The 14,955-nt window shown below is 31.0% G+C and overlaps 1 protein-coding gene across 1 annotated transcript; it reads right to left on the bottom strand.

Moving 5' to 3' along the window:
- On the bottom strand, positions 139-14,243 carry LOC109822171 (replication protein A 70 kDa DNA-binding subunit D-like). The gene is made up of 11 exons (XM_020388332.1): positions 14,183-14,243; positions 9,931-9,993; positions 9,530-9,611; positions 2,714-2,886; positions 1,586-1,850; positions 1,406-1,505; positions 1,035-1,317; positions 859-970; positions 563-717; positions 356-473; positions 139-271 (listed from the first exon to the last, which is right to left on the bottom strand). The coding sequence occupies exons 3-7, from the start codon at positions 9,543-9,545 to the stop codon at positions 1,167-1,169; spliced, it is 705 nt and encodes a 234-aa protein (XP_020243921.1). The 5' UTR covers positions 9,546-9,611; positions 9,931-9,993; positions 14,183-14,243; the 3' UTR covers positions 139-271; positions 356-473; positions 563-717; positions 859-970; positions 1,035-1,166.

Here is a 14,955-nt window from a genome sequence, read left to right as displayed (position 1 = left end):
AAATGTAATAAAAATTAAAAATCATTCAAGTTTAATTTTTGTGGGCCCATGATCATTCCTTCTCCACCTTTATCTTCTTCCTTGGTAAATCGAGAAATGAATCATCATCATCAATGTTAATTGTGATTTCTTCTTGGATTTGAATTTCTTGTGCTATTATCTTTCCTTGTGCACGTTCATCCTTTGACTTCTCATCCAGCTTTACAAGGAACTTGTATGTCTTTCCGATGTTGAGAACAAACTTTTGAAACAATGAACTCTGATTATTTTTCTGTTTTAATGAGAAAAAAATTAAGATCTTATACATGAAATATATTGTTTTATATGTCTAAAATATAATAAAGTAAGAAGTTACCTCTTTTATATCATCCATGAATTTTTTAGCATCGCATCCTATCAATGTTTGTGCTGCTTCAAAAAGTGTGACTCTTGCAGTGTCTGTTTCGTCTTCCACGATGATTTTAACAACATATCTACATTTAATATTATCATTGTGCATTAGATGATATTTATATATTTAATTTTTATATTTTTATTTCATGAATAATTGATAGTACTTTACCTTGGTATACTATCTTCATTGTTTTTTTGACAATTTTGACATTTGTCGTAAATAGTTTTGTCTACTTTTTTATTGCAGCCTGTGCATGAGAAGTACCAAGCCTCATGTCTATTTAATATATTACTTATTTTTCCAATAAAGCAGCCATATTGTGCCTGTAGATTTAAAAAAATTTAGTTAGTTATAATCGTAGTTTACATATAAACATCAATGAAACAATATATATTTATATTTTTTTTTTAAAACTGAAGCTCTTGATTAATTAATAATTTATAGTAGGAGTTATAGTATCATACCTTTGATGAGTCTTGTGAAGCTTGCAAAATATCAACAATTTTCATTTCCGTTGCATTTTTAAATAGCCTTGACGGAGCACTATTAGTCTTGATCTGGTCTTTTGAAAGAGCCCTGCATATAATTTTAAAAATATTTAAAAGTAAATTTATTAAGTTACCTTTTTTATTTGAATTACCATTCTCGCATCTCCTTAGCAAGTTGTATTTCTGGGTTGATACATATTGTAGATGCAATTTGCGAAGTCAAGCATATCTCCCCTGCATATATAATAGTTATAATTAGAATTTGATATTTATTGATAATTAATTTACAATTCCATTATAAATATTTTACCTTTGTACAATGCTATTTTAAAATCTGATAACGCAATTATAGTTGGCTCATGCATATTTCTTTCAATTATTGAACCTTCATTGCCAGCTAAATCTCCGAATAAAGTTACAGATAATGTTATCTCACTGTGTAAGAAAAGTTAAGACAATTTTAGGTTAATATATTATATTTTAAATAAATAATTTATTGTGAAATAAAAGAAAGCGTGTATACTCTTTGTCTACTATAATGATGTCCCGCCTTGTGTCTGCCTTATTATATCTTGTAACGTACTTGATCATAGGCTTGACATTTGCTATCATTGCAAGAACATCTGCACATAAATTTATAATAAGTTAAAAATTCATTTATAAATTTTTAAACTAAAAATAAAAGGTGTTTATAAATACTTACTTATATTCCTTGTATCCTCGTTGGAAATTGCCTCTTTGATTGAGATAAAGTTGTTCAATATCTTATCAAATTGTAAATTTGCATTTGATTCTTTGATAGAAATGTTCTTAGTCAATGTCAACTCAATTGACTCATGTACATTTCCATATAGCGGGTTTATTGGTTTGACTTCTCCATTTGAGATGTAAAGAACATGATTCTTCTGAAGCATGTGCTTATACATTTCAATAGTTTCTCCAAACATAATACCTTGTATTTTTTTCCCCTGCAAATATTACTAATATTATCTCACAAATAACTAATACATTAACATTCATTTAAGCCTAAGATAAATAAGATAAGTAATAGATGACGTAAGTTATGTATAAATTTAGTTTTATGTGGTAAACTTTAAAAAAACTAACCTTATTTATATATAGTTACATGTTATTGAATTAGAATTTGTAGTACTTACTAATAAGTCATTTGATCTTAATTTACAAATTTAATTTTTTATACGGATTATCTCTTAGTAAAAAATTCCAATATGTGCTACTTGTATAAACAATTCTACCAAAGTTTTGCAACACTAACTTAGTTAAGGGACTAACATGATAAATTAATATGCTCAAAATTTAACTTGATTATGCAAGTAAATATTAAATTTATGGTAAATATGCTTATTTAAAATTTAGTTTAATTAATAATTTTTTTTGCAGTGTGTATACAATGTTGTGTTATGTCATATTCCAATTATTTGCTTGTTTATATTGTTAGACATACATATACAATTAATTTTCGTAGAAATACGAAGAAAGCATGATATTTGTTGTATAAAATATGTGAAAATCAATTACATGTTGCTTACCTCTTTAATAAATGTAGGAAATTATTTTTTGATCTTATACATAGTAAGGTGAAAATAATTAATATAAGAATAAGCATTAACAATTTTAATTTAATTTATATTTATAATTTATAATTTTTTAAAAAATTGGGAATGCTTTGCATAGATTTAAAGTAACGATTGTTATGTCATGATAAAAAATGATGCATATTGTACTTAAACATTGTATGTTTTACTTTATTTAAGAATAAGTATCAACAAATATCAATAGAATTATAGCATGTAGAATTTTGATACATTACCTCTGAGTCGGCCAAAATTAATTTAAGTATTTTGCCTGATCCTTTGTTGTTCTCATAAGATGACTCAATTGTTCTTAGGATAACAACATGAATCGTCCACTCTCTTTGAATTTTTTTTAATTGGCGTATTTGGATGTGTGGAATTTGTGCTTCGTCGTTGGATGCCATTGTTCCTGCAAGATTTAGAATAGTTTGTTATATATAAATATAAATAACAACACATCTGAAGTAATAAATAAACTTAAAAGAAAATTAAATGAGACTATTTCTATATCAAAGATGTTACACTAATTATAACCTTCGAAAATGTTATTGGTCATTTGAATTATTCCTCGTGGTCCTTTGGCTGGAGAACTTCCTTGTATACAACATTTTTTGTGTATTGTTCCTCTTCTGAAAATTTTCCATCTGATGTTATTAATACCTTGGTTGTCATCATAGAAGTACCCCGCGATAAAGCAACATATAATTGACCATGAGAGAACACTGGTTCAGGTAGATAAATACCAACGTTAGGTATTGTTTGCCCTTGGGATTTATTAATTGTCATTGCAAAACATAATCTTATGGGAAATTGTTTGCGTTTGAACTTGAATGGTAATCCTTCATCTTCTGCTGGTGACAATGGTATTCTTGGCAAGAAAACTTCTTTCCCAGCATGTTGGCCCATTGTGATTTTAGCTTGAATTACATTGTAGGTAAAATCTTGACATATCATTCTTGTACCGTTGCACAATCCATTAGTTGGATCCAAGTTCCTTAGTAAAATAATTGGACAATGTTTTTTCAACATTAGCTTGTGTGGCGGTAGACCATTAGGGAGCAAAGTGTTCAAAAATTCTTCTTGGTAATGATGATTAGTGTCATCAACTGCTTCATCATTCTTGGTAATGATGATTAGTGTCATCAACTGCTTCATCAAAGCTATAGAATTCTTTTCCTTCTCCTGGAAACCTTTTTATTAGTCTATCATTTAACATGTCAACATATTCATTTTTTGTTGCAAGGATTGCTCTATCTTTCATATAGTCAATAGACTTAAAATTTTCGTCTAAAGATGGAAAAATTGAATTTATGAGAGCTCTATCTTTCATATAGTCAATAGACTTAAAATTTTCGTCTAAAGATGGAAAAATTGAATTTATGAGATAATCTTCTGGTAGCTCATCACCTTGATTTTGGATCAACATTTCATTAGGTAGTTTTATGAGATCCTGTGTCACTGTTGGTTCATCTCCATTCCCAATCCTAAGAAGAAATTCACTGAATGCTGTGTCTGATTTTGCTCTCATATTTTTTGAAAGTTGTAGTTTGATCATTTTTCTCCATAAATGTGAGCTTACTAAACTTTCTTTGATAGTTTGTGATCTTGTTGAGCGAGGGACTACTGGTAAAACTTGTCTGAAATCACCACCAAATACGATTACTTTTCCGCCAAATGGTTCATCTTGATCCATTAAATCTCTTAGTGTTCTATCCAACGTTTCAATTGCAACGCGTTTAGCCATAGCAGCCTCGTCCCAAATTATTAGACGTGCTATTCTAAGGAGTTTTGATGTCCCATCTTGCTTTGATATACCACACATAGATGAATCTGTTGTTGGGATTTTGATTTTAAATCTGGAGTGTGCTGTTCTTCCACCAGGCATTATTACAGCTGCGACACCTGATGTCGCTGTAGCAAGAGCTATCATACCTTGCGATCTTACTGTGGCAAGTAGAGCACGATATAAATAAGTCTTCCCAGTTCCTCCTGGACCGTCAATAAAGAAAACTCCACTTTTATTTGCTTCAACTCTTTTTAGTATTGTAGTGTATGCAGTATGTTGTTCATAGTTGAGTTTTGTTGCAGCATTTAGATCATCAGTTGAGATTTGTACATCTAGCTCTTCTTTAATTTCTCTTGGGTATAAACCTTCCGCTGTAATGTTTTTTGCTTGTAAAGGTGGCAAATCAAATTTTTTAATATCCTTTCCCATACTCTCTAAATAGAAGTTGATATTGAGAAGAGTATCATTTATCACCGAAGCTGTAGTAGCATTTGGTTTCCTTGAGAAGTCTTCAGATAATGATTCAAGATATTTATCCCACAAATGATTAACATCTGTAGGCTCACAATGAACCAATATAGTTGCAAACAAACGTCGAAGTGCTGTTGGCATTTGGAAGACGATGGCTTCATCTAAGCACTCTCTTATGCTATCATCAGATTCCAAAAGACCTAATTTCTGAGCTGATTGCTTGAAAGATTTGCAATGAGTACCATTTACCGTCAGTAGATCTTCAAATGATTTTGGACACCTAACATGAGTAAGCAATAGTCGCAAGTAATATCTCTCTCCTTCAATTGGATTAGCCCCATTTATTCGACCAATCACTTGTCTCTGTTTTCTTGGACTCCAAGATTTTGATGTTGAATCCCAAACATAATATTCAGGAAATTCCACATATAATAACTCCTTTAAATGGTCTTTTTCATGTTTCTTCTTGTTACCTTCTTTAATTTTTTTACACATAATAAAAAATTCTGTAAGCATCGTCTTGAAGACATGGTCCAAGTGAATCAATTTAGATAGGTCTTGATGTTTCCAATAAGAAACATATTGATGATTTGGCATGTGAAGTTGTAAGTTAATCACAGCCGGGAATATCTCATTAAGATGGAATTCATATATTCTCCAAAAAGCTTCTTGAGCTGATACCCATCTTGCATCTTGAAAATTTTTGATTTCATTCACAACTTTTTCCCCTTCATTATATTCAATGTTTACTGCCACTCTATCATGACCTTTATATATGTACTTATAAAGGTATTTAACTGCTTTTATGCCTGAGCATATTTCAACATTGATGTGACAGTTATAACGTGTCAGCAAATAGGGATTATAAGGTACAACCCATTGATTATTAAGGATTTTGTTTCGAACCAACATTGTTCTGTTATTTTTGCTCCTTTTATAAATTGGGTAAGCATCTTTCGCCTGTAGTGATCTTGGAGAAAACTCTCTAGGGTAGTGATATTTACACTCTCCATTTTGCATGCAAATATTCTTCATATTTAACTCTCCACAAGGGCCATGCATCATATGTTTTTTAACCAGTTCATATAGGATTGGATTTTCATACTGGTTTGGGATTTCTGCTGATACGTACTTATCATAATGATCTGATGAGACGATTTTGTGTTTTCCCATTAGAATAATCAACATGTGTGCATGAGGCAACCCTCTTTTTTGAAACTCGATGACATGAACATGGGCAGCAACTTTTCCAAAGATTTCCTTTTTAAATAGCTGATCTTTCAAGTCTTGCAATTTTCCTCTAAATATCCTTGAGGTTAGATCCGGTCTATCATTATGTGTCTGTCCTGGATGTAGCTCCTCCGTGATTTCTTCCCATTCAGGATTGCATGTCATTGTGATGAAAATATCTGGTTTGCCAAATCGTTGTACTAATGACATTGCATCAAGATATCTACGACGCATATCTCTAGGACCACCAATAAATGATGATGGCAGCACTATTCTTTTTCCGACTTGACATGCTTTTGCTTCTCCAGCAGCTACACTATCGACTATGCCTTGGAATAACTCTGCTCTGATTTCTGATTGTTTCTTTCTAAAATAATTAAGTCTTGTTGTTTCAAGCTTTATGTACATATCAACAGCATATTGATGGAACAACCGGCCTGCCGATGTTAATACAGTAGATTGTCGAGTGTCTCTTATCTTAACCTTGTAACAATAATATTCTCGACATGAGACGCTTCCCGCCTTTGGTGCTTTAACACCTACAAGTTTGCAGGTTAAGTTAATTTTTAATGTTTTAATATTATTAAACAATTTTAATTATGATTTACCTTCCCTTTCTCGTTTAAATATGTCTTCTGCAGATGTAAAAGTTTGCTGAGTTACTTGAGATGTTGTATTTACTTGTTTTGACTGGCGAATATCATTTTTATCCCTTCTTTTGATATTTTGGTGCCATCCTACATCTCCGCCTGGAAAGAGTAAAGGATATTGTAAAGGATCATAACAACCAAAATAGTGCTTAACTTGATGATTCTTTTCGGAGTGTGAATGGACAACTATTTCTCTCTCATACGGAACATTATCATTATTTCCCTCTACCCAGATAGCTGCAACCTGATCCACTGTTGGCGAGTTGTAAACACGTTGATCTACTGCAGCATCTCTATTTATAATGATCTTGAAGTCTTCAAGAGATGGAAAATCATTTAGTTTCCGCAGAAATTTTGCATATGGGTTTCCTTCTAATATATCCATCAATCTTTTAGTTGTAGTCGTACTCATGTTTGCATTATCTAATATTCCCATTCGATTTTGCAACTCATTCTCCGTATCGTAAAAGTAAAGTTGAAAGTAGGAAGGCTTATTTTCTTCTGGAATAAGAGAGGGGAGATTATGATATATTTGTCCTTGTGCTCTAAATGTGAAAATACCCTTTCTGTTTGATGCAAGTTCTCTATCAAACCTTGCTCCAAATGATGTGAATGAGAAAATGCTATTATACTTTCTGGTTTGTCTTCGAAACTCAATTGCCTCTTGGGTTTGTACCGTATAAAGGGCATATAACTCATCATTAACATTTACATCTGCTAGGTGGATTTCACCGTTGTGACAACAGGATGTTGGTGTCTCATGTTCAAATTTTTTTGCTCCACAAAATGAACAAGACTTTGGAGTCCGTAGTATATGTAATAAAGAACATACTGGTTCATGTGTAATTTGACCTAGAAAAAAATAATAGTTTTTAGTGTTAAATAAATTTAGATATATAAAATCATGTAATTATTTTAATAAAATATAAAATTAATCTATGCAAACCTCCATGCTCATATTCTCGCTGTTGCGCTCCACAAAACACATCAATCTTACGTTTTCCCTTGCTATTGGTACTACTGCCAGCTAAATCATTTCTTTTCCTCTTTATATTAAGATTTCCTTTTTAAATAGCTGATCTTTCAAGTCTTGTAATTTTCCTCTAAATATCCTTGAGGTTAGATCTGGTCTATCATTATGTGTCTGTCCAGGATGTAGCTCCTCCGTGATTTCTTTCCATTCAGGATTGCATGTCATTGTGATAAAAATATCTGGTTTGCCAAATCGTTGTACTAATGACATTGCATCAAGATATCTACGACGCATATCTCTAGGACCACCAATAAATGATGATGGCAGCACTATTCTTTTTCCGACTTGACATGCTTTTGCTTCTCCAGCAGCTACACTATCGACTATGCCTTGGAATAACTCTGCTCTGATTTCTGATTGTTTCTTTCTAAAATAATCAAGTCTTGTTGTTTCAAGCTTTATGTACATATCAACAGCATATTGATGGAACAAACGGCCTGCCGATGTTAATACTGTAGATTGTCTAGTGTCTCTTATCTGGAACTTGTAACAATAATATTCTCGACATGAGACGCTTCCCGCCTTTGGTGCTTTAACACCTACAAGTTTGAAGGTTAAGTTAATTTTTAATGTTTTAATATTATTAAACAATTTTAATTATGATTTACCTTCCCTTTCTCGTTTAAATATATCTTCTGCAGATGTAAAAGTTTGCTGAGTTACTTGAGATGTAGTTACTTGTTTTGACCGGCGAATATCAATTTTATCCCTTCTTTTAATATTTTGGTGCCATCCTACATCTCCGCCTGGAAAGAGTAAAGGATATTATAAAGGATCATAACATCCAAAATAGTGCTTAACTTGATGATTCTTGCCAGAGTGTGAATGGACAACTATTTCTCTCTCATACGGAACATTATCATTATTTCCCTCTACCCAGATAGCTGCAACCTGATCCACTGTTGGCGAGTTGTAAACACGTTGATCTACTGCAGCATCTCTATTTATAATGATCTTGAAGTCTTCAAGAGATGGAAAATCATTTAGTTTCCGCAGAAATTTTGCATATGGGTTTCCTTCTAATATATCCATCAATCTTTTAGTTGTAGTCGTACTCATGTTTGCATTATCTAATATTCCCATTCGATTTTGCAACTCATTCTCCGTATCGTAAAAGTAAAGTTGAAAGTAGGAAGGCTTATTTTCTTCTGGAATAAGAGAGGGGAGATTATGATATATTTGTCCTTGTGCTCTAAATGTGAAAATACCCTTTCTGTTTGATGCAAGTTCTCTATCAAACCTTGCCCCAAATGATGTGAATGAGAAAATGCTATTATACTTTCTGGTTTGTCTTCGAAACTCAATTGCCTCTTGGGTTTGTACCGTATAAAGGGCATATAACTCATCATTAACATTCACATCTGCTAGGTGGATTTCACCATTGTGACAACAGGATGTTGGTGGCTCATGTTCAAACTTTTTTGCTCCACAAAATGAACAAGACTTTGGAGTCCGTAGTTTATGTAATAAAGAACATACTGGTTCATGTGTAATTTGACCTAGAAAAAAAATAATAGTTTTTAGTGTTAAATAAATTTAGATATATAAAATCATGTAATTATTTTAATAAAATATAAAATTAATCTATGCAAACCTCCATGCTCATATTCTCGCTGTTGCGCTCCACAAAACACATCAATCTTACGTTTTCCCTTGCTATTGGTACTACTGCCAGCTAAATCATTTCTTTTCCTCTTTATATTATTATCAATGACCTTCTGAATGTAAGTTCTCTTCTGGTCAACATTCAACTGCTTATATTTGGTGTTTCTACTCTCATGTATTACGATGTGGTTTTCTGTAAAAAAATAATAAAATATACTATTAATAAACACAAATATACATAAAGCAATAATAATATATATTTATGTTGAATTCAAACCTTGGTTTGAAGTCATTTGGAAGAAGGTACTCTTATGCAAATGTCTACTGATTATGCAATCCAAGAAGTAGAATGTAAATTTCTACAAGGGAAAATAAATTAATGTGTTAAATTATTGATTTATTAAATTAAACATAATTATAGCAGTGAATATAATTTGAGAGAATAAGTATATTTTATTTGTTGTTCAATAGTACTTAAGGTTTTTTTTTAAGAAATTTTGTAAACTATACATGCATCAGTAACCACAAATATCTCATATGCTAAGGTTAATTTTTTTAAGTCATATAATAATAATAATAATAAATATTAAAGTGTAGAAGAAGATAAATACAAGGAAATAGAGTTATCATCACTATCAACAAAGTAAAGAGAAAAGAGAAGAAAATTGCTTAACTAACCTGAATCACCAACAACTTTAGAAATGTTTTAAAAAACAAGGCAATTCCAACCAAGTAGGATATCTGCAATAATATGAAAAAATGTTAAATAATTTAATCTACATGTAGTAGTGTATTACAAAACTTATATAATTAATCAGAGACAAAACATACATAATTATTCAGAGGCAACATACATAATCTAAAAAAATGTTAATTTTTTTACCTGAGGAAAAAAAATTAGGATGTTACGTTATGTGGTAAAAGAATTCACGACAAAAATACTAACTTTGTAGGTGACAATTGTTATTATTATGAGTAGATAGCTTGAAGATGGCCAAATACACAAATACCATGTAAATCACAGTGAATGAGATAGAATTGGAAATATTAAGACAAAGAATTGTTCATACAACACTACAAAAATGTCATTTTTATAAATCAGTCTATAATATAAGGCTCAATACAATAAGCATATGAACAACACTGACTCTACCAAATAAATAGGCATAAAAAAATATTTACAACTAATTTCTAAGAATGACTATATTCAGTAAATTAAATGAGTTTGAGATTACATAGAGTTAGTGACTTGAATGAAAAACTAAAAATAACCAAATAAAGCAATTTAAAAAGGTAAAATTTGAACATGGGTATTAAAGAAAAAGGTTATTGTTTACCTTTTGTCTTGCTGTCCTGAAGAATCTAACCTAAATGTTTTAGTACTCTGTTCATGTTCAAGCATTAATACCTATAAGTATGGTTTTATATGATATATGATAGATCATCTTATTAAATTTTGTGACTGGGAGTTTGAATGACATGTAATATTCATAATATAAACTATATCATCCCTAAATAACTGTTAGAATATCTTTCCTGTTATTCATTTAAACACACCTTTAACCAACATATCATCCCAATTTTTCCGGCTCAAATGAATATACGCCCTTAAACATCTATTTGATGAGTTAATAGATGTCCAGATATCTTCACATGTTCACAACATATACTAATGGTAAAAATTTAAGGTGGATACAACTATTTATGTGGAAACCAGTTTTTTCACGTTCTATATAAGATGCTTTATCATATATAAGCTTTACAACGTGCATTCATATTGTATATTCATATTATAACAGTTCACAAGTAATCTATATAAATATACAATATGAATATACAATATGAATATACAATATGAATGCACGTTGTATATAAGATGCTTTATCATATATAAGCTTTACAATGTGCATTCATATTGTGCATTCATATTATAAAAGTTTCCCAATATATAAGCTTTACAACGTGCATTCATATTGTATATTCATATTACAAGTTTTCTTTGGGAGCTCTAATTTAATTAAAATGTTTTTAAAGATTATGATGGTTTTAGCTAGAAGATTTAGATTGATGATCAATCAATCAATTATTATACAAAGCTCAGTTTGCTTTTGTTTAAACTTCCACCAATTTAAGAATAAACAGATTCAACATATGTTAGTTCCAGGCTTGCCAGCATTGGCATGCAACTTCAGTACAGTCCATCTAAAATAAGATCAAATAATCTTTGGTCGAGGGAAACAAATGTACTTTGGAGCTTTAAGCTTATTAAACTGTTGTTTTAAGATTTATGAAGATTTTAGCTAATGGACTTAGATTGGTGCTTTGATTAATTAATAAACAAAACTCATTTTGCTTTTATCTAAAATAGATATATTCTTGATTCTATAGCTTTATCAAGAACTTATTCTGAATGCGATGCCAACAATTTAGAGGGTATTTTACTCTAATTGAATTTTGAGAAAGTTATGATAAGTTAATTTGTTTTTTTTTTAATTAAAAGTACCACATGCTAAAAAAAATTCTCTAAAAAATCTGTATCTTTACCAGATGTTTATAGCTGGCTGTTGTGCACCTAGATAGTCATGGTTAAATCATTGTGAAGGGGTAAATTATGATTAATAAGAAAGGATGTCAACAGCGGGTAGTTGGTGTGTTTACCAAAATACATTCTAAAGGTACAAATCTATATTCTAAAGGTACGAAGCTTGTTATGGTTTGTTTCTTTTGGGTACAACTTCTTTATAATATGCAAATGGTAATGTGGTTTTCTTTGGTTGATTTTGAAATGTAAAGGATATTTACAAAGTTCTTGAACTTGAGAGTACTTATGTTCTTTAATCAACTCCGCTAAATCTATGCAAACTTGTGATGGAGTCCCTGATCAAATTACTTGGAATTTTTTAAATTGTAAATCAGCTTCTTCACTATAGTATGTCTAGGAACCTGTTTGAATATAGGGATAAAGGATAAAGTTGATTGCACAAGCTCCGATAGATAAAATTATGAGGAAAGTAGTGTTTTGAAGGTAATTATTTATTTACAGTTGGTACACTCATTCTCACTGATTAGCTGTTGTTTTCCTGCTCTATGTGATATCTCTTTATGGGTTAATTTATAAGGTTTAAAATAAGGTGAAAATTTGGTGGAAACACAAAGGATAATGGTCAGACCAGGACACGTGAATTGGAAAACTAATAACAGATAAGAAGCGTCCTTTCTACTTGTCGTTTCACCAAGATGGTGTACAACGGAAAGTGGTTATACTCATATACTAATTTTGTAAACTATTTTCTTAATGAAAAATTCTGATGCAACAAAAATGAATGAAAAGTAGATGTGATTTTATTTTTTAAAGTGATTTGCTTACCCTATATTATTAATTGTTTTTAATCATAATCTTTAAAAACAGTCTAATTAACTTAGAGCTCCTAATGAAAACTTGTAATATGAATATAAAATATGAATGCACGTTGTAGTAGCTAAAACCATCATAGTCTTTCATAACAACTCTTTTAAGGTTAAAATTTGGCAATAGAACTAAAACTTAACCTGATTTCATTGAAACTATGTTACCTAGGATTAAAACTCTCCACATAAGAGAAGTACCATTGGGGACATAAAGCCCCTCAAATTTTCAAATTTACAGTTGGAATGAAGGGGGGAAAATGTAGGAAATCAAAGTTTACAAAACCAGTACTATAATAGCATGATACTCGACTTTTTAAAGCATTAATACCTATAAGTATGGTTTTATATGATATATGATAGATCAGCTTTTTAAAATTTTTGACTGGGAGTTTGAATGACATGTAATATTCATAATATAAACTATATCATCCCTAAATAACAGTTAGAATATCTTTCCTGTTATTCATTTAAACACACCTTTAACCAACATATCATCCCAATTATTCTGTCTCAAATGAATATACGCCCTTAAACATCTATTTGATGAGTTAATAGATGTCCAGATATTTTCAAATGTTCACAACATATACTAATGGTAAAAATTTAAGGTGGATACAACTATTTATGTGGAAACAAGTTTTTAAACGTTCTATATAAGATGCTTTATCATATAAGCTTTACAACGTGCATTCATATTGTATATTCATATTATAACAGTTCACAAGTAATCTTAACAGTTCACAAATATTCTATATAAGTATATATGAATATACAATATGCTTATCGAAAACCTTAAATTTATTAGAGTCTTAAAGTCATTTAAGAATGTCTTTCTTAACAACTCTTTCATCAAAATTAAAAGATGATATTAATATATTGTGAAACTTGAAAAAATCGATTGGTATTGCACATTTAAGGAAAAGATTAACTAAAGGTTAAAAGGAATATGCTATTTTTACAAATGAGGTCAATAGGGCAGTTCTTTTAAATCAAATTATGGAGATTCAAGATTCATTTGCAGCTTAAAAATTATAGCATAGGAGTTAGAACAATAGTATCGCAATTATCAACCTAACTTCGTTCAATCTTAAATTTCAACTAAAAAATCTTCATAACAAAAATACTGTAATGATCTATAAGGCGCATGCTATTAAAAAAATCAAATATGATCCCAATATACTTCCATATTACACATGGGACTTCTACTAAAGTTGAAAAGCTAATATTGAGCATTGAGGCATTGGAACAAACAAGAGGAGTGTGTCCATGGAAATTCTTCCTTTAATGACAAAATACAGGATTCTGATATGCAAACTTTTAAAAATACCAAGGGAATCAATATAAGAAAATAGTGAAGGAATCCTACCTTTTAACTTAAAATTTAACAGTAATAGTCAGTTGGATAACCATCAACATCAAAGTCTAGTATTACTGGATATATTAGAATTGGAATGAAGGGGGAAAAATGTAGGAAATCACAGTTTACAAAACCAATAAAAATCCAAAAGAATACATGTCTTACCTGATGAAACAGAAAAAGGAACAATACGAAGAATTGAAGCAAGCACTGATTCGGACAATCCTTGACCTTTTGTTGAATTAGAACAGAAGGAGATGATTGGTAATTAGACCATAATTAAATTAAATGATTAAATGAAGAGCATAAAAGAAAAATCATTCTTACCGATGCCAAATTTCAAAGAGCTGAGGAGATGATGGCGGATGCGCAGAGATTATGATTAGGGCAAGAACAATCATCTTTGGAAATTTATGGCTTAACATCGTGGGCAGGCGTAACGTAATAAGAATTGAAATAAGGCGGAGAGAAGGCGGAGAGAAGGCGAAACCTAAGGAAGATTTAGGATAACGGACTTAAAATTTTTTAACTGAAGATCGAATCGGCTGAGGAGAAGGCGGAGAGGAGGAACCGAAGGAATAATTAGGGCTTTTGATATCTGCGGATGTTCTAAGGGATGAGATTGGTATATAGGATCCGGTTGAAGGTTAATTTGGGGAGGAAAAGTTTTTTCAGTAACTCGCTCTTTTAAAGGGGTAATAGATATATATATATATATATATATATATACATATAAAAATTTAGAAAAAATAAAAATAATAAATTTACTATTCTGGGATGGGCCCGTGTCTGGCCCGGGTTTCCGGGCCAACCCCAGGCCGGGACCAGCCCGACGGGCTTTTTGGAGACACCTAGTCCGACCCGAACTGGCTTTAAACGGTTCGGTTTGTTTCAGTTTGGTCGGTTTGACGTAAGTTTGGCTAAAACCGAACCCACCG

This window comes from Asparagus officinalis, chromosome 8, assembly GCF_001876935.1.
Source record: "Asparagus officinalis chromosome 8, Aspof.V1, whole genome shotgun sequence".
Lineage (NCBI taxonomy): Eukaryota > Viridiplantae > Streptophyta > Magnoliopsida > Asparagales > Asparagaceae > Asparagus > Asparagus officinalis.
This window is presented reverse-complemented; position numbering and strand designations above follow the sequence as displayed.

Coding starts and splice junctions, on each gene's coding strand:
- LOC109822171 (XM_020388332.1), bottom strand. Junction 1,851..2,713: donor TAATTTTGGCCGACTCAGAG/GTAATGTATCAA, acceptor TAATATTTGCAG/GGGAAAAAAATACAAGGTAT. Junction 1,318..1,405: donor ATCATTATAGTAGACAAAGA/GTATACACGCTT, acceptor TTTCTTACACAG/TGAGATAACATTATCTGTAA.